We start from the raw sequence: 19834 nt of genomic DNA on the forward strand, positions 1-19834 counted from the left end.
AGTTAGATGACCCATGCTCCTGTGTTTGTTTTACTGTGATGTGAGTTTTGTATGTGTCTGTGTGCCTTTAAAGAATATGACTGATCCAAAAATGACAAGTAACTGTAAAAATGGCACCACGTAGCTCAGTTTTTGTTTTGTTTGTGTGTGATTGACCAGTGTGTGCATGCATTTTAACAATATGACGTTTGGGTGTGTGTTTGAGCAATACGACCCAAAATATGCCACTAGTGAAACCGTAAGAAAAAGATGACTGACCTTTTTGCCCTTTAACCTTTTGGGCCAGATCTTCAGCTGGTGTAAAGCTGTTATACCTCCATCTAAGTCAATTGAGTAGTAGCAATTCCCCGAGGAACTGGCCGTATGTTGGTAGGTTAGCTTAAATTCCCATTGTGATGCACAGATGATCAACGAAAATGACCATGACCAAAGCTGAGGCAGATCAAATATGTGATTGCAAACTCTGCACTCCCTTGAGCCTACACTAACCACTCCACCTAGCAGTTGTAGGGTTTCCATCCGTAAATGGGGACCATTCCTGTAATATGAGCTAATAACCAAGTCTTAAAGATGTTAAAGCCCTTTCTCCGTTTTTGATAAAATGCTAATAAAGAATGAAACGTTCCATTTCCTCTTTGTTTCCCTCCCATCCCCATCCTTGTGTAAACATCATAGCGGAAGCCTGAACCTCCTCGGATTCCTCATTCTAGTGTCATGTTCCCAAAACTCCTATCTGTTGTTGCACTTCAGAGGAGAGTGCATGATAAATGCATTCCAAGGTTTTACTTTTTGTTCAGAGGACTTTAACTGGACCATTGTTTTTAATACCAGGGGTGAAAACTCCCTAGCTACTCAAGTCTCTTCCTACACCACTTGGCATAACAACTCCCCCACCAGCTTGTTTGCTTCTCTGTCTCCTTGAAACGAAGCCTTAGGCCTTGTCTATGGGAAAGTTTTACCAATTATACCGTTATACAAATAGAGATATTACACACACACACACACACACACACACACTCTCTCTCTCTCTCTCTCTCTTAAACTGGAAGAAAAGTGTTTACAAGGGTGGTTGTATAACAATATCAGTTTAAATTCACACCTTAGATTCAAATCTTTCCCATGTAGACAAGGCTTTATGCAATGTCCAGTCCAAGGAGGGATTTTACCATGACCTGATTACCTCCACTGAGTGAGTTCTGTGCCTTCATTACTATGTGCCTCCCAGACCTGCCAAATCCCACTCATCCGATGGAAACTCCATCCTTTTGTGTCCATTTCCAGATCACTTTTAAAGTCTCTCCCTGTTGGAATGAATGATTTGCTTTTGCTTTGTTTGTTGCAATGTGTGTGTTTCAGTGAGATTTTTAAATTCAGCCTTGGTTAGGCAGGTACAATTCCCAGTGAAGTCAGCAGGCGCTGTGCCCACTTATGCCAGCACCAAAGCTAATTCACTACTGCTGCCAGGCCTGTCTGTGGGGGAGATAGGAAATAGACAAACACAGCCCCTTCCTGCTCACAGATTTTATGTTGCTGCTGTAGAAGCATCTTCATTTCTGCACTATGGCCTAGCGGATTGAGACCTAGTCTGGAACAGCGGTGGTGTGAGTTCTGGTCCTAGCTCTTCCCCTGACTGCTTGGGTAAATTGCTTACTTCTCTATGCCTCAGTTTTCCCATCTGTAAAATGGGGATAATGATACTGACCTTCATAAAGAACTTTGAGATGTACTGGTGAAAAAGCTAGATAATGAAATTCAGTCTGAAGTATATGCTTGACATGCTTACAATATCATTCTACTTGCTTCATTTCTATTATCCCTCAATTCCTCAGATAAGAAGGGGGTCACACACTGCATGGTTTTGGTGTTGCAAACTGCAGATTGTGATTTAGGAACCAAAAACAAATACTTTGCTCTTAAAAAAATAGAATTAAAAAGAGTTCCTCTTTCAAACATTGTACTATTCATTCAGAGGGGAGAGAACAAGGAGAATTGACTAGTTAGATGTGAATAGACTGAACAGATTTGTCAAGATTGATTTTAATTTCAATGCACTTTAACATCAGGACAATGACACAAAGTTAGGTTCTAATGAGATCTTTCCCTGGCATTTCATTGGATTAAGCTGCTGTGGAGTTTTTATTATTATGCATTTTGTCAGAAGATCTAGAGCATTTTTCAATCATTAAGGATTCAATTTTGCCTTTAAGGCATGGTGCCTCATTGGGTATGGTGTGGAGTTGTTCACCCCAGGCAGGATTCTCTGCATTATTCTGCCTCCAGACAGCTAGCATTCTGCCCTCCCCTCGCCAAAAAGAGATGAGGAAGGGTGGTGTCTTGTGGCACGTTGGTGGACACACAGAGGTAACAGTTTGTGGGCCCTCGCGAGTCCAGGATCTGCAGTTGCCACTGCTACTCAGGGATCTGTGGACCAGCAGGGCAAAATCTGGCCCTAAAAAATGTAGCTTCCCAACACTCTTATGAAGCATGTAACTACATAAGTATAACAGGCTCCATTCTAAAATGGAGACAGAAGGAGAGAAATTGATTTCCCCAGTAAGTATGTTTCTGGACTGAATTTGCAGGAGTGCAGCAGGTTAGTACTGTGCCTTGGCAGAAATCAATGAGTGGCAAGGAAATTGGCAAAAATCAATGAGTGGGAAGGAAATCTTGCACAGTTCCTGCCTTAATTCTGCCTGGCTCCCTCCAATGCTTTTAGCCCCTTGTTTTCATGCCCAAGTCCCAGCGGACTCGCACACAAAATCAGATCAAAGAAACTCAAAATGTACCCAGCCACCACAGGCCAGGATTTACTGATTTCTAGTCTTTGGTAGTTAACTGCCACTTTACATCTGATCTAAGAGGACAGTCAGCTGTCTGCTTCTGATGCTTCTGCTTCAGCAGGGCAACCTTTCTGGCCCACAAATGAAGAGCAGCTTTTCGGTGAGGTGCCCGGACTTTTCTGACTCACAGCATGGAGCCCTGAATCCATTCCTGATTTTGGCTCTATTCTTTGGATGCTCCAGCCCCCTCAGGGTGTTTATTCATATGCTGATTTTGAAGCACATGTTTTATAAGGAGTAGGATCTAATGGTGGTTGAGTAATTGTGTCATCATTTAATAATGTAAGGTAGGAAATATCATTATCTGTTGATGCCTAATCAAGAGAATGGTTTGGTGTGTAAGTAGTTTATTTCCTCTCCCTAGTTTTAGACCCTTACATTTAAATTGGACTTTAAAGAGAAATCCTGCTGCAACCTTAACTATGGAGTACTAGCCTTCCTCCATAATGAGTATCGAAACTCTTCATGTTGCCAGCAGCCCACAGTGCTGTAATCTCAACAGGTCTCCATGCAGTTCATCTCTGACCTCTTCTGTGTTTGCTACCTCTCTGACTTTGGTGTCATTTGCAAAGCTGATCTCAGCTGAATTTACACCAGAGACTCCTGACAAATGAAGACATGAAGCAGCCATGCAGAGTGGCACAGAGATGCACGTAGATTTTAGTTTTGCCAGTCAGAAAACTTCTAGAAACCCTGAAAGAGTCCTGCGCTGGGTTTCTATGAGGTGAGGAAATGTTTCTGCTGGAACAGAGCAGATCTGCAGACCAGTTTGGGAACTCCTGCTACATATGGCCCCAGTTTTCAAATGTGAACTCTTTAGTAGGATGGCTGTGTCCCTCAGTGGGACCCTTAGATCAGCACTTAATGGTGTGAAATCATAGAAACGTAGGGCTGGAAGGGATCTCAGGCAGCCATCTAGTCCTGCTGCACTGAGGCAGGAGTCAGTAGGCCTAGACCAGGGGTCAGCAACCTTTCAGAAGTGGTGTGCCGAGTCTTCATTTATTCACTCTAATTTAAGGTTTCGCGTGCCAGTAATACATTTTAATGTTTTTAGAAGGTCTCTTTCTATAAGTCTATAATATATAACTAAACTATTGTTGTATGTAAAGTAAATAAAGTTTTTAAAATGTTTAAGACGCTTCATTTAAAATTAAATTAAAATGCAGAGCCCCCCGGACCGGTGGCCAGGACCTGGGCTGTGTGAGTGCCACTGAAAATCCGCTTGCGTGCCGCCTTTGGCACCCATGCCCATAGGTTGCCTACTCCTGGCCTAGACCATCCCTGACAAATGTTTGTCTAGTCTGTTCTTTAAAATCTCCAGTGATGGGGATTCCACAAGCTCCCTACGCAGCCTGTTCCAGAGCTGAACTATCCGTAGAGTTAGACTGTTTTTTCTAATATCCAGCGTAAATCTCCCTTGCTGCTAACTAAACCGATTACTTCTTGTCTTGCTCTTGGTGGACTCACCAGGGCATGGAGGGAAGCGGGAGGCTCCAATTCCTCTGAGCCAATTAACATTTAATTATTTATCTACAGTGGAACCGCTTCAACAGGAGGCTGAAAGAGACATGGCCCAGAATACCCCATAGCTTAGTGATTAGGGCACTCACCTGGGAGGAGGGAGACCCCAGTTTCAAATCTCTTCTCCGCGTGAAGCAGAGGGGGAAATTAAACCCCCGTCTTCCAAATCCTGGGTGCGTTCTCTAACCATGGGGCTAAACATTACAAGAGGGGATCTGGCAGCTTAGGTGCCTAGTCCTAGAAGAGGGTTCACAGCTCGGAATCCCAAACAGAGACTGATGCCTCCCGCTGGGCCAGAAGTAGGCACCTAAGTCACTTAAGGGGGCGTGGCATAGGCAACACCGCTCTCCTTGGCATTTCCTTCTGCCTAGCCTTGGCAGCTCCCCGCTCAGCACACTGGCTTTTGTGGACCACATTCTTAGGCTCCTAGTTCTCTCCATGCAGGGTATAGGGAGCCTGGATGTCTAGCTTGGGGCTGTGTATTCCACTGGGTGGCAAGGCACCTAAAAGTTATGCGTTGCAGCAGCTATGTTCCTTTGTGGCTCTATTTACGTATATACAGGCATAGAACACTCCTGAAGTATCTCTCTTCCTGTAGAGAAAACCAAATAATTTCCATTAACTATAGTCCTTGAAATGACTAGACAACTTCACTACTCTTCCACTTCACTTAGGGCATGTCTACACGGTAGCGGCTGGAGTGGCACAGGCATGGCGCTGCAGCAGTAGAGCTGTAGTGTAGATGCTTCCTGCATCAACGGAAGGAGTTTTTGCATCGATGTAGGTAATCCACTTCTCCGAAAGGCGGTAGCTTGGTCGACGGAAGGATTTTTCCATCGCCCTAGCTGTGTCTACACCAAGGGTTAGGTCGACCTAATTATATCACCCAGGGTGTGAAATTTCGCAGTGTAGCTAGGTTGACCTAAGTTTTAGGTGTAGACCAGGCATGAGTCTACTCTTAAGTCCTTTCTGTCTCCTGCTGATTGCCCTCAGGAGATTTCTGTGCTGCTAGATTTTCTGTCCTTTTGTCAACGGATGAGGATCGCCAGTAGATGAACTCCTTTCGGAAAAACAACAATGAGACGATTCAATTGTGAGAGGATGAAAATGGGTGAAAAAAATCCCTCCTGAACCCCGTGACAATCAGCTAATGCCCTGAAGTCAGAGATCTATTTCCCCTCGCATTCGCAAGTGGAACTACAGATGTCATTAATAATCATTAAATCACGGAGCAGCAGGAAGCAGAGAATTCCAGAGGAAAACCACCTGTAAAGCAAGCGTGCTGACTGTCATATGGCTGGGAGAGATGCCAAAGGGAGGCAGTTCCCATGGGAATCTTCATGAGTAGAGACAGGCTATGGGAGGAAAGCCTGCTCATTCAGATGCTTCCGAAGAGCTGCAATGCAACTGAGGAGGTCGTTAGTGCCTTTAGGCTGTTAATGGAGAGACAACATTGCAATGAGTTCAGAGCCAATGTACTTTGCTGAAGTGTAGGAGCCGTGATGTCATGGAAATCACAAAAGAGTGTAATGCTGAGAGATGTGTTTGACTGTAGTGTAGTGTATATGTGCATCTGTTTGGTGTGCATATGTGTGTATAGTGTATGTATGGGCTTGATCTCTTTGTGGGTGCATCCACATGTATGGTGTGTTGGCACTTGCATGTATGATATGTAGGTGGGGGTGTAGCATGTATGTGAGTGCATGCAAAGGAGTGTGTGCATAGTGTATATTCATTAATGTGTGTGATATGTACATGCTTTTGCAGTGTGGATGTGGGTGTATGCACACATGCCATGGTGTGAGTGTGTCTATGGTGAGTGTATACATGTGCATGTGCTTGGTGTATGTGTTATATGTATGGATGAGTGCACATGTGAGTGGTGAGTGTATGGGCACATTTATTATGAGTGTGTGTGTGGCATGTATTGGGGTATGTGGCCTCATGGATGGCAGGTGTTTCTGTGAAATGTATTAGATATGAAACCTGGCACAATTATTGTTTTCGTATAGCACCAAGGTTTCCCCTCTGTCTCACCCACAGAGGCTGTCCCTCCTGATCAGGGCTGAAGCGCATCACTTGGGAGAGATGAGGAAGTTTGCGTGACCATTGCTCCATTGTACCTGTCTGGCTAAATGAAGGATTTCAGTCTGCAGTACTGTCAGTCAGACACCATTCACCCATCAATCAGCCCTGGAGGAGGAAGTTCAATCATGAGGAGACTCTGTGTGATTGTAGGGCCTTTTTTGGAGTGGGCAGAATTCCCTTGGTGACATCCACTGACTCCCTTGACATGATCTCGGAGTGGTCTTTGCCTGGGGTCCCCATGTTTTGTCCCTATGACTCCACTGCTCTGCACTTTTTCTTTTGTCCTAAGTACTCGGCTGGCCTCATTCTTTTTTGGGTCCCTTTCCTTCCCTTCCCTCTCCTGAGGCGCAACCTACTACTGAGGTCAGCTAAGACACAGCGCTAAGAGCCTGAGCCTGCAAGGATCACTTTCTATCAACCCCTGTTAACTTCTGTGGAGTTGAAAACATTCAGCATTGTAACAGGATCAGGGCCTCTAGAAATCTGTTGATTTCATCAACATTATCCCTTCATGATTTTAAGCTCCAGTCTTCCAAACATGAGTAACTTTACTCACATCATTAGATCTATTGACCTCAATGAAACTACTCACGTGAGTAAAGTTTCTCACATGCTTAAGTGTTCGCTAGGCTGTAGCCCTTAGAACCTAATTGTTGTCCCCTGTATGTGGCTGATTTAGGACCCTACCGTGCTTCTGAACTGACTGGGAGTTGGCCACTACCTTCAGTTGTGCATCCGAAGAAGTGGGTTGTAGCCCACGAAAGCTTATGCTCTAATAAATTTGTTAGTCTCTAAGGTGCCACAAGTACTCCTGTTCTTTTTGCCTTCAGTTGGAGCCAGATTGGGCCCTTTGACCAGGAACTCTTTAAGGGAACTCTTTGTCTTTTTTGTTTTCTGTGGAGTGGTGTTTATATAGAAGTACTACGTGAATAATAAGAAAAATGATCTAAATACAAAGTGGCATTTTGTTACTAGTAGTAGAACATTTTATTAAACAAGGAAAATATTTTTAAATGTTTTCCAGTAAACAGAAAGAATGTTGACTTTTTCACAACTTACAACATTTAAACACCATCAGGAATGTTGATTTTAAAAATACTTTCCTATTACACTTCGGCAGAACTGTTGGCAAAGGCACTTTTTATTAAACAACTGAAAATGCTGGTTTATTTTTTAGAAATGAAATGTTAAGCAGGGGCAGAAATATTTATTTGTTTAGACTGTCTTTTAAAGCAACTTCTTATCACTATACATCAGCAACATACGTTGATTGAAAGACAGTTTTGATTAAATCTCTTTCACGTGCTGTAAAGTTAAAAAAATCCTTTAAAATATCATCAAAAATTGAGGTGACTAGTTGGCATTCCAATCCACAGCGTGTAACAATGTCTCGGGTTTGGAACGTTGAGACACTGGAAAGACCTGATTGGCTGAAGGCACGCCCTCTCCCCCCCCACTCCTGAGCCTTTCTCCTCGCTGTGTGTGCAGGCGAGCTCCCCCTAGCGCTGAGAGGTGGGAAGCGCTGAGGCTGGCCGGCCATGCAAATCAGCTCCTCGGAGCTGCTTGTTGATTGGCTGTGGCGGAGCAGTGTTTGCTCACCGCTGTCCTTAGTCTCTAGACTGGGGAGTGCTCCAGTCTCCAGTCTGCAGCAGCTTCAGCTTCCCTGCAATTGAGTGGAAACCTGGCTTTGAATTGTTTTGTTGTTTTCAGTTTGCTTTCTTTGTGGCTGTTGCCTTGACTCACGATGACTGTCAAACGGGTGGACCAAGGGCAGCATTACAGGCCAAGAATGGCATTCCTGAAAAAGGTAACAGGGGCTTGAAAAAAATAATAGCAAATTCTACCTGATAGCATGAACATCCCTCTCTATTGTAGACTCCTATACACAGCTGTAAAATATTTGCTGCCTGTATGGCTTAATCAAGGGGGCAGTAGGACGGGCACGGTGTTAAGAGGCATTTTGTTATTACATATGATTTATGCTCGTTTGTTGCATTAAACGTCTTCAAGGGCACTCGTGTGACTTATTGGTTATTAAGTGTTTCGAAATCCTTTTTAGTTCTCTTTTTCCTGCTCTGGTGTTACTGAAGGATTCGAGGCAAGCGTCCTCGTTTTCTGCAGGCTCGAAGGCAACCTGTTACATGGCACTGTTTGCATCATGGGAATCGTAGAGGCATTGTATTAAAACAGAGCGGGAAGGGGTGCTTAATGTGGATATTAAAAACAGCCACGAAAAACATTAATTCCTCTAATCATGCAATTTTATACTATGCCTCCTATTGGAAAGTTTTTTTTATTTCTTTTTTTCCCTGAGGGCCCCTCTAACTATATCATTCACTGGGATAAAAATCATTATCCCAAGAGTTCGATTCCCTAATTCTGCTTTGAACCATAATCTGGTTTATTGTCCCTCCCAGGAGTCACTCTTTGCTACATATGTCAGATAGCCAATGTACATTTTCAAAGGGTGCATCGTGCCAAAAGGTTTGTGGTCTGGCTGTTCTACAGCATTTTGGAAGGCGTGTGTATTTATAATGGTTAGACGTTTACAGAGCATGACGATGAAAAACGATGGTTTGGATGAAATGTATAGTTTTGTAAAGTGTTTCTATTTTTTTCAACATCCATTTAAAAGCATTTTAATATAACCAGTATTTGAAAAGATTTTAAACAGGATAGATATTAATCCAGCTTTTCTCCCATGAGTCGTCTGTCTTTCTTGTCTATGGCTTATCCTGTTGAATGGAATTAGCTGAATTTCCAGTGACAAGTACAGCTGTCTGGTTCAGGTCTGTGATATAGGTAACTCCAAAACAATCAGGGGCAGCAAAAAAAAAAAAGTCTATACATCAACTCTTTTGGCAGAGGATGTATGTAAACACCCCAACAGGAGGAAATGGTGGGAACACAAATTTAAAGGTGAGATGAGATGGAGTGTGAATTTATGCAGTCTCAATGTGAGTCCTATAGCAACTAACACTTGCGCTTTTCACGCTGAAGGAGGTACACACAATACTTCCTTTGGGGCTGTTTGTTTCTAGTGGCTTTGGCAGAGAAGCTCTGTCCTGTCAAGAAGCAAAAATAGTGGGCCAACTTCGGGGTTGATTTGTACTCTGTGAAATTCTACTGAAGGTGATGGGGAGGTACAGAGAATTGGCCTATATATGAAAACAAAACCAAATGCACAGCATTCAGTGACCCTAGCTGTAAAATGGGAGTGATGCTGCTTATCAACCTTTGCAAAGTGCATTGAGATTCTAAAACGGAAGGGGCTATATAGGTGCAGTGAATGCCAGTACACTCTGGATTATCTGGTTAGCAGGGGGGGACATGGATTTTGTTCAGATAATCTGGGAGTTTGGATAATCAAGAGGGCAGGAGCCGTTCAGCAGCGGGGTGACTTCCCCTGCAGCGTGGTCCTCCTCCTTGCAGTCCTGGCCAGGGTCTTTGCTCTGTCCTGCTCACTCAGTCTGGTGACAGCGGGGCTGCAGGCTGCTCACTGTTCTGCAGGAACCATTCAGCAGTAGGGTGGCCTCCTCCCTGGCCAGGGGCTCCTCCTCCTCACACTCCTGGCTGGGGGTCTCTGCTCTATATCCAAGCCACTGCATTATCCGAATCGCTTCCTTGTCCCCCCAGCATAAGCGGCACAGGGAAGAAAGAAGGGATTTGGATAATGCAGAGGTTTGCATAACCGGGTTTTGGATGAATAGGAGTATACTGTATTATTATATTGGGCTATGTATGGCCATGCATCATTATCCATGAGGCTAGTCATGACTTTAGCGCTATGCAACATAAGCAACGGCGGCAGAATCTGGCCCTTTATTATCACACGGGGGTCCGAATACGGAGTACACATTTTTAAACGAAGTAAGACCAACCTTTAGTGGTAGCGGTTTCAGTGTTTGGAAAGCCTGCTTTCAGTGGTTCCATCCCCCACATACAGAGCGGTGTCACTGGCATCACTTGGAGGTGACGACGCTCCGCACCAGTCTGAATCAGACCACTATTGTACCAATGTAGAGTTGACAGTGAAGTTTCCTTGAGGCTTCGTACAGAGGCTTCTATGCCTAGCTTTACTAGTACACAATTTACAGCTATCCTGGCAAATGCTGCTAGCTCTTTTCAAACACAGCGATAAGTACCTGAGACATATTGAGCACAGCTTCTGGCAGTCCTGCTGGAGGGCGCTCCCATTCAGCTCACATGGGGTTGATCCAAAACCTATTGAAATCAATGGAAAGACTCTCAGGGTACGTCAGGGGACTGCAAGAAAACCCTGCAGCCGTGAGGGTCAACTGACTTGGACTTGCTCTACGGGGTTAAAAACAGCAGTGGAGACATTCCCGCTTAGTCTCTGAAACCTGGGGGAAGGCGGAGGGTCCCAGAGCCCGGGCTCCAGTCCTAGCAAGAACATCTACACGGCTATTTTTAGCCCTGTATTGTGAGCCCAAGTCAGTTGACCAGGGCTCTGTCACTCACTGTAGCTCTGGTGCAGAAAGGGCGCTCTGCAGTTAGCATGAGCCTCTGTTGCCTGCACCGGGACTGGTATACAGTTTGGGGGGGGGGGCAATGCCCCCCCAGTCTCTGCCCATATGCTGAGCACCTTTAATCTCACTGACAGTGGGACTTGAGGATACTTGGTAAGTGTCTGCTCAACACCTTGCAGGATCAAGGCCATAGGAAGCTGAGATACTGCATAAAGTCTTCCTTCATTGCTCAAGTCTATGCAAGTGCCTTGCCATCAGCTGGCACCCACACCAATCACATATTCTCCACATATGTGTTTGGGCCAGCCGGGCGTAGGGGATTTTCTGTTGATGTCACAATGCTGTTGGTCCTGGTAGCAGCGTGGGAGTTGCAATCCTAGTGCCTTTGACGGTGCCCGTGTGGGCCGCCCATCAGCTTGTTACTGAAATGTACACAACGTGGGGTGTATGTGACAACGGATTATCTTCTCCCACGCATGAGCTTTGTAGCTTCTCCATGCAAGTGATGCTCATCTGAACTGGCTTCATGCTGCGCAAGGTTGGTTGTGAATTAAATGACACCACTAAGCTAATTGTGTGCAAGGGAGCTGGGCTGTCATGCTCCAGGCATAGGGGTGTGTAGCAACATGCTGTAGCAATGCATCCAGAAAGCAAATGCGGGTCACACGCTGCTGCTACTTGTGCTGTGAGTAACCACAACAGCTCTGCTAAAACTGAGGGCAAACAGCTTTCTACAGGAATCACCAGCAGCACCAATTAAAGCAGCCAGTAAAGGGTTTGTGCCCTTTTTTTGGACTGAATGATTTTTGGGTTTAGTTGCTTTAATCCTCCTGCTTGTTTTTTTAGGATAGAAATGTCCGGCGGGTCTAGTTCTAGGCCTGGAACATGAACAAATGTCCACTGGGCAATTGGCTTTGAGTGAAACTCACTTTCATTTCTGATCTAATTTATAATCCATCCCAGATCCCCAACAGGCAGTGCAGTAACCTGACCTCAGGGGTTGTTACCAAACGGTTTGGCTGATGATGTTGCCTGGTTAGAAGAGAAGGAAGGAAGTCGAGAGAGCAGTACCCCATTTCCCTCCCCCCGTGTGGGGGGAGGGGAAGTCACCATGCCTAGGGTTTTGGGTGGTGTCTAAACTTGGGCACCCAGAATCAGACCTGCCCAAAAATTATAGAGTCTAGTCTGGAAAATATGAGCCAGAATCTCTCTGTGCCTCAGTTCCCCACTCTGTGAAGTGGGAACAATATTTACCCACCTTTGTAAAGCGCTCGGAGCTCCTCAGGCGAAAGGTGCCCTGGAAGTGTAAAGCATGAAATAATTAAGCTTTGAGAGTTTCCTTTGCCGTATTAAAGGAGGCTGGCAGTGCCAGGCACCTGCTGTGGTGTTTACAATAGGGTTTTAAGTGGTAGGCTAAAGAGACGCTATTAAATCCTTTCCCTAAGTATTTACATTCTGATGCTCTCCACTCTGTGTAGTGTCCTCTTAGCCTTTTCTGTTTTGTGCCTCCTTACACGCTATGGTCATTCAGAAATTCAGGGCGACAGTGGGGCTAGAACTCAGCCCTTCCTGCTCCAAAAAGCACAGGCCTCTACTAGTTGAGGTTAAGATGAATCTCCATTAGCTGTTGGCACTATCAGGTCTATGACACACAGTCTAGCAGTTCTGATTCCATCCAGCAGGGAGCAGTGCTAGTTTGTCACGTTACTGGTATAGAACCAGCTGAGAGGTTACCATCAGTGAAGAATAAAAGTGAGAAAAATGGAGGGTAGGTTAAAGAGGAGAGGAAAAGAGAAGAAATGGGAGGCTACAAAAGCCAGTGGAGGGATATGGGTCTGAGAGAGGTGATATTGTAGATGAAAGGGATTGTCTGTAATGAGGAACTGCAGTAGATGGTTCGTGGAGAGAACCAAAATCCCCAAAGAGCTGGAAGTGAAGGGGGAGGGAAGATAATAAGGGACTAAGAAGGGGAAGAAGAGAAAAAACGGGGCCTGATCTGGATCCACTTACTCTAGTGTCTGTCTCTTGGCGTTACTCCTGCTTTACCCCAGTGTCCGTGGGATCAGAATCAGGCCCAAAGGCAGGTGATGACAAGAGTTAGCATGTCAGAAGCTTAATGCGAAAGGAGCACAGGGGATTCCGAAGGACAACAAAGACCTGGGCGATTATCCTTGGGAAGGATTCTGTAGGTTCCTCTGCCCGTAAGCCAACACCTGGTAACAGGAGTTTCTAACACCGACTCATCCCAGCCTTCAGCAAGACACACGTGTGCCGGATGGCGTATGGCAGGCATTGCCCTTGGAGAAGGCAAGGCATGAGTTTGGCACCTGCTGGCTGTTTTAAAGCACAGTCTGGCGATGGGAAGTGCGTGTGACAGCTGCTGGGGTTCTTTTATTTACGCGTTTTTCTCTCATAAACCGTCTCAGAAGTGCTGTGGCAGGAAAGCCTGTTAGGCAGTGAAGCGAGCTTAAGAAATAAACCCTCCCAGTTACACATGCTTCAGGCCATACCCTCAGCAGGTGTAAATTGGCACCGTTCAGTGATTTACACCCGCCGAGGACCTGGCCCACCATTGTGCAGCAGCTGGCCTCAGGCTGGTGGTGGGATATGTACATTTCCCTTCGGTTCTGTGTTAGCTGCATCATGACTCATATGTAGATAGGGCTGAAGGATGGGGCCTGCCTGTGCCCTCTGCTTCCCTTTCAAGCTGGTCTCTCAAGCCCCTTCTGGCGTCTTCTGGAAGAATGGTTTAAGTAGAAACAGGCCTGACTCCTGGATCCCGAGCTCAGAACTGGAGGTTTCAATCCAGCTCCATCTTTGGTTTTAATTCCTTCAGATCAAACTCTCTCCACAGCCTTTTGCCCTCAAATCGTCCTTTCGGAGCCTCCCAGTCTCAGAGCTGTATTTGATCTGGGTTTGCCATTCTCAGACATTAAGTAGAATTCTTGCTCCAGGGCTTAGACATGAGTGGAGCTGCGCTTTAGTCAGACTAGATCAGGGATTCTCAAATTGGGGGTCGGTCACCTCAGAGGGTTGTGAGGTTATTACCTGGGGGGGTCGCGAGCTGTCACCTCCACCCCAAACTCCGCTTTGCATCCAACATTTATAATGGAGTTAAATATATAAAAATGTGTTTTTATTTATAAGGGGGGGGGTCGCACTCAGAGGTTTGCTATGTGAAAGGGGTCACCAGTACAAAAGTTTGAGAACTTCTGGACTAGATGATCTGGGCTTAAACTCCATGAAATGTACAGGAGCAGGGCCTGACACCTCTTGGGGACAGGGGAGGAGACAGACTCTCAGATTGTTCCCTGGCAGGCGTTGCTCTGCCCTTCCCCCTGGAACTGACATAGAATTGGGTCCCAAACCATTGAGATCTCTTAAGAAACGTATTGACACATAGCACGTCTCCTGCAGGAGAGGGAGTGAGCGGGGAGTGGGGCTGATGGAGCAGCACAGAGGGGCTGACTTTTCATGCATAAGACAAAATAACAAATGACCAGTTGAGCATAAAAATCCCATTTCATGTCTAAGGGATCTATGTCCTATACTCTCCAATCCATCATCTAGGGCAGTGGTTCTCCATGTACCCCTGGGGGTATGCAGAGGTCTTCTGAGTGGTATGTCAACTCATCTAGATCAGTGTTTCTCAACCTGGCGAAGATGGGTTTGGAGGGAGTCACAAGTGCAAGGCGTAGCAAATAGGGTAATTTCCCAGGGCCCCATGCCACAGAGGGCCCCATGAAGCCAAGTAACATGCTTCAGCCCTGAGTGGTGGAGGCTCAGGTTTCAGACTCCTGAAAGGGGTACAGTAGTCTGGCAAGGTTGTGCACCCTGGCTCTAGGGAAGGCAGTATAGTGGATAGCATAAAGGACTGGAACTTGGAAGATCTGGCTTCTATTCCTAGCTCACCTGCTGGGTGACTTTGAGCAAGTCACTTCCCTGCTCTGTGCCTCAGAAGAGGGGATGATATTATGGACCTCCTTAATAAAGTGCTTTGAGTTCTGCTGATGAACAGGGCTAGGTATGAATGTTATCTTGACTTTGGCGTATATCTTTCATGAGGCGGCAATGTTACAGTGGTGTGGGGTAACCTTGAGCAAAGAAGGGTTGTGTGGCAGAGGCTGTTAATTTCCAGGCTGGTTAGCATTTGGGGGTAGGATTTTTGTAGCAAAAGAACAATAGTGTGCAGTGGGCGGGTGCGAGTGGACTGCAGGGAAACACGCTTTCCATCTCCACTTTTTTTTTTAAATAACGTTTCAGTGGGTTAACAAGCTGTGTACTGTTTGTAAAAGCACTTTGTTACCCTGTCTCAAAATGTGATTATTAATTGCAGGCCTAGAAAAGAATAAAATTAGCAGGATGATGCTGGGATTAAGATGAAAGGGTGCATTACTGCCTCAAAAGTTGGAGCTGGGAGTGTGTTCTTTACAAATAGGAGCAGGGAAGGCTGGGTGAGGGAGCAGAGTTGGGCAAGCATTTCTGATGGAGTAGGTGGCAGATGTTTAATTAGAGCACTGCGAGTGGGTGCTGGCGTCATACAGAGTCTACTGGGAGCGTGTGTCTTAAGGAAAGACACGAGGGGGTTGGTGTGAGAACGTGGTTCTACCCCTTCATCTCTGAATGCATTGCCATCACAGGCAAAACACTCCGCAAACAGCATTTGAATCCTGGGTTAAGGTGTTGGAATTTGGAAATGTCTGCTCTGAGGGAATTGCTGTGTAATCCCAAAGCCTATCTCCACCTGGCTTTAAAGTCAATCCTGTTTGCATAAGCAAAGGTCAATTAGGCACAGTGCAGGGAGTACACACATGGCAAACAGCACAGTAATCCAGTGGCGGGAGTCCATCCACTTTATGCCTTTAAAGAGGAAGGGATCTGTATTGTGGATATATCCCAAGAGTTCATTTTCCAGCATCAAAAATGTATAATTGATTGTGGTCTGTTCTTTCAGGCCGATGCATAGGCATAACTCCGAGTTTAGTAGTGTATTGAAGTGTATCTGAGAGGAGCAGGGAACTATTTTCTCAACTCATCTGTGTAATGAACTAGGGGCAACATTGAGTTGATACTGGAGCAAATCCTTGGCCACCTGGAACTTCTGGCCTGGCACTGTGATGCTCACTGCAGTACAGCCACTTGAAATATCCTGGGGACAGCAGGGATGGTGGAACTCAGATCCTTCTGCTCCAGATACACAGGCCCTGAGCAAAACATCTCCATTAGCATTAGCAGCCTATGACATTAAGTGCTCGTCTATTCAGAAAGTTATTCAGAAATAGCTATTCCTGATTAACTCTTCCTAATTAACTCCATGTGGACACACTTATTCTATGGGAATCCATGGTCAGAGGTGGGGTAGTGGTGGCGGCCCCCCCTAGAATTGCATGCAGCTCAGTGTAGAAGCGGCATGTCTGCGGCTCTGACCCGGAGCAACCGTTTGCCTCTTTTGTTTTCTGATAGGCTTGTCTGAGCTCCTTGACTTTCACACAGCACTGCTCTGAGTCCCTATTGTGGCCTTTCTCCATCATGCCCTTGGAGATTTTTTCAAAAGTTTTGGCATTTCGTCTTTTCGAACGAAGTTCTGCTAGCACTGAATCCTCTTCCCATATAGCGATCAGATCCAGTACCTCCCGTACGGTCCATGCTGGTGCTCTTTTTCGATTATCGGCCTGCATGGTTACCTGTGCTGATGAGCTCTCTGTGGTCACCTGTGCTCTCCTGTGCTGGGCAAACAGGAAATGAAATTCAAATGTTCGCGGGACTTTTCCTGTCTACCTGGCCAGTGCATCCGAGTTCAGATTGCTGTCCAGAGTGGTCACAATGGTGCACTGTGGGATAGCTCCCCGAGGCCAATACCATCGAATTGCGGCCACACTAACCCTAATTCGAAACGACAATATCGATTTTGGTGCTACTCCGCTCGTCGGGGTGGAGTACAGAAATTGATTTTAAGAGCCCTTTATTTTGAAATAAATGGCTTCGTTGTGTGGACGGGTGCAGGGTTAATTCGATTTAACGCTGCTAAATTCGAATTAAACTCATAGTGTAGACCAGGCCTAACTCTGGTGTTTGTAACTCTGAGGTTCTACTGTAAACCCTTCTGAAAAACTGAAAGGGAATGGGTGTGGGGAGGGAAAACTGTTAAGGGACGAGATTGTAGTTTTCTATTGACCATGGTAGGACAAGCAGTGTGGTGTAGTGGCTAGGGTACTGGGCGGGAAGTCTGTAGACTTAGGTTCCACTCCCAGTCAGCCACTGAGTTGCTGTGTGATCTTGGCCTCTCTGTGCCCTGTATCTCCTCCTACCCTTAAAGCCTTTCTTGACTATTTAGATCTTCAGGTCAGGAGTTGTCTCTTATTATGTGTTTGTTCAGTGACTACTTCAATGCAGCTCTGATCTTGGTGGAGTCCTATTGGTGTTATTGTAATACAAACAATACAAGAGTTGAAGCAGGAGGTGAGCATTTGAAATACAACTGACAATCCTACAGGGACAAAAAATCCCATTTCTATACGTTGCCTTCCAATAAGGCTATTTTTCTGCAAGGAAACAAACCTATACTTTGAAGCAGCATTAAACACCTCCGCCTCCATAAGGGGAACATGCTTCTCTATTTCCTGTGGCTATCTGCAGGGGGTTTTTATGCTATATTATTGTAGAAACACGCCCCTCTCAAGGAAACACAAATGCCAGATGGAAGAAAAGGAGCAATCAGAGGAGTTCATGTTGAAGAAGACTTCTCGAGCCCACCAGAGCTATCTTGGAGGTTTCCTACACTGTGGTCCAGATAGCCTGGGACACTCCTTCAAACTCATTTGTTTTCTGTGTCCCTTTTTGATTTCCCGGAATAGTTGGAACCCACTGATGAGTAAAAATGAAACAGCCCCAAACCTCAACCCCATAATGAAAGCTGTGGCCAATGTCATGAAACAAGAACTAACCTGCCTACGAAGACAGTTGTGCCCTTAAGCATTTGAATAAGCTACTGTATCAACCACTTAGCCACAACAATGAGCTATAAAACCTCACTGAGCCAAGGGATTTTACATAGTGACTGTATTGAAGATGGAATGCAGAAATTGTGAGTTTAATCATTTGTATTTGGGGATGCCCCCAAGGACCAAAACTGAGTGCTGCAGCCAGATGTCAATGGGGCTGGGCTGGTGACTCATGATATTCAGCAATGCAGGAGATTGCTCCAGAGACACTTGCTCGTTTAGCACTTGGAGGCTGCTTTGACTTGCAGAAGCCTCTCCTTATCAGGATTTCCAAGCAAGGGGAGAAAGCCAAGCAGGTAACGAGTTGGAGGATTAAATAGCTGACACTCAAAATTCTGTTCACTGTACTACCTCCTCTTCCCACCCGCTTGCTTCCCACTCGCTGCCTCCTGCACTTAGACTGTAAGCTCTTTGGACAGGGACTGTTTGCTTTGTTCTTTGTCTGTAGAGTGCCTAGCATCTTGGGATCCTGACCCTGGACTGGGACTGGGATTCCTAGGTGTTACCATAAAACAAATAATAAACTCCTTCCCCGAGTCCTGCGTTCAGGATTCTGCTTTTCCTCTTCACAGTTGATGGCCTCCCAAATACAGACCAGGGAGGCTTTCCCAGAGATGAAATTCACCCCTATGCAGAGGTCTTAGGAACCACTGATCCACTCAAAATAGGACTGACGAGGGTCCTTAATTGTACTTATACTTTGTGCTGGCTCTTTGCGCTGTGGTAAATTTCACCTGCTGTGAATTGATCTCAGTGGCAGCCTTCACCTGTGGACCAAGGCCAAGATGTGGCTTCAATATATACAAAATGAAAACCGTCCAGAGAGCACTCCTGGGCAAAATCATGTTACAAAATGTGACAAAGCTGCAGAAAAGAAAGCAGATGTCCTCATTGTATTTTAAACAGCCCTTCTTGCTCCTGCTGACAAGCTGGTGCTGATGGCAACTTCTAATCTCTAGGAATCCCTAATAAGCAGCCGGTTCCCTTAGGAGAAGAGGAAAAGACCTGCTGAGTTTTGATCAGCAAAGTGCGCAGTTTGCAGCCGAATCAGCAGGCACCACCCGATGTAGCTCCCTAGCTTGTCTCGCTTGTTTCTTTTGATATATGTTATTTCTTAAATGACCAGAGGGTGCTCAGCAGGGGTAGGAAAGCTACAAGTCTCCGGAGCTATGTGCTCATTAGGAAAAGAGAACATCCTGCACCAGAAGACTGAGTGGGTTTTGTGAACCAACTATTGGCTCTTGACTAGTAAAGGCCCAGCAGGGAGATGCTGAGAGCCCTGTACAGCCACTCCAGACACGAGGGGTCAAAATGGAACATGGGTTCAAAGGACCAGGTCTTGAAAGACACAGCTCCCACTGAAGCTGCTGGGACTCGCAGGGGTCAGAACTGTGGTGTTCGCAGCTCTGTAACTTACCTGTCATGGTCTTGTTTTCTGTGCATTGCACCTTTAGATTTCTGCACGCCTGCTATCTTCGGTACTTCTACACCCCCATTGCTACACTGTCAGAGGACCTCACCATTTTCAGTGTATTTTTCTTCACAACACCTCTGGGAGGTAGGGTGGTGCTGTTATCCCCATTTGCAGGGGGGGAACAGAAGCACAGAAGGGCTAAATAGGGTGACCAGACGTCCCGATTTTATAGGGACAATCCCGATTTTGGGGTCTTTTTCTTATATAGGCTTCTATTACCCCCCCATCCCCGTCCCGATTTTTCACATTTGCTCTCTGGTCACCCTAGGGCTAAATGACTCGCCCAAGGCCACACGGGAAGTCTGGGACAGAACAAGGAATTGAATCCAGGTCTCCCAAGTCACAGGCTAATGCCCTAAGCACGGGACCATCTTTTCTCTCCTCAGAGCAATTGTTCTGTCTTCCTCCATCTTCAGAGCA

At 45.9% G+C, this 19834-nt stretch overlaps 1 protein-coding gene across 2 annotated transcripts in view; it reads left to right on the forward strand.

The window, feature by feature from the left end:
• Positions 1 to 8084: 8084 nt before the first annotated feature.
• Positions 8085 to 19834, forward strand: part of RGS9 (regulator of G protein signaling 9) — a 67762-nt gene continuing 56012 nt past the window's right edge. For both annotated transcript variants that reach the window (XM_054048371.1, XM_054048372.1), the window contains exon 1: positions 8085 to 8256. In XM_054048371.1, coding sequence (XP_053904346.1) covers positions 8194 to 8256 — 63 coding nt within the window. In that variant the 5' untranslated portion in view covers positions 8085 to 8193. The remainder of the gene's footprint in view (positions 8257 to 19834) is intronic.

The sequence above is a fragment of the Malaclemys terrapin genome, chromosome 13 (genome assembly GCF_027887155.1).
Source record: "Malaclemys terrapin pileata isolate rMalTer1 chromosome 13, rMalTer1.hap1, whole genome shotgun sequence".
Lineage (NCBI taxonomy): Eukaryota > Metazoa > Chordata > Testudines > Emydidae > Malaclemys > Malaclemys terrapin.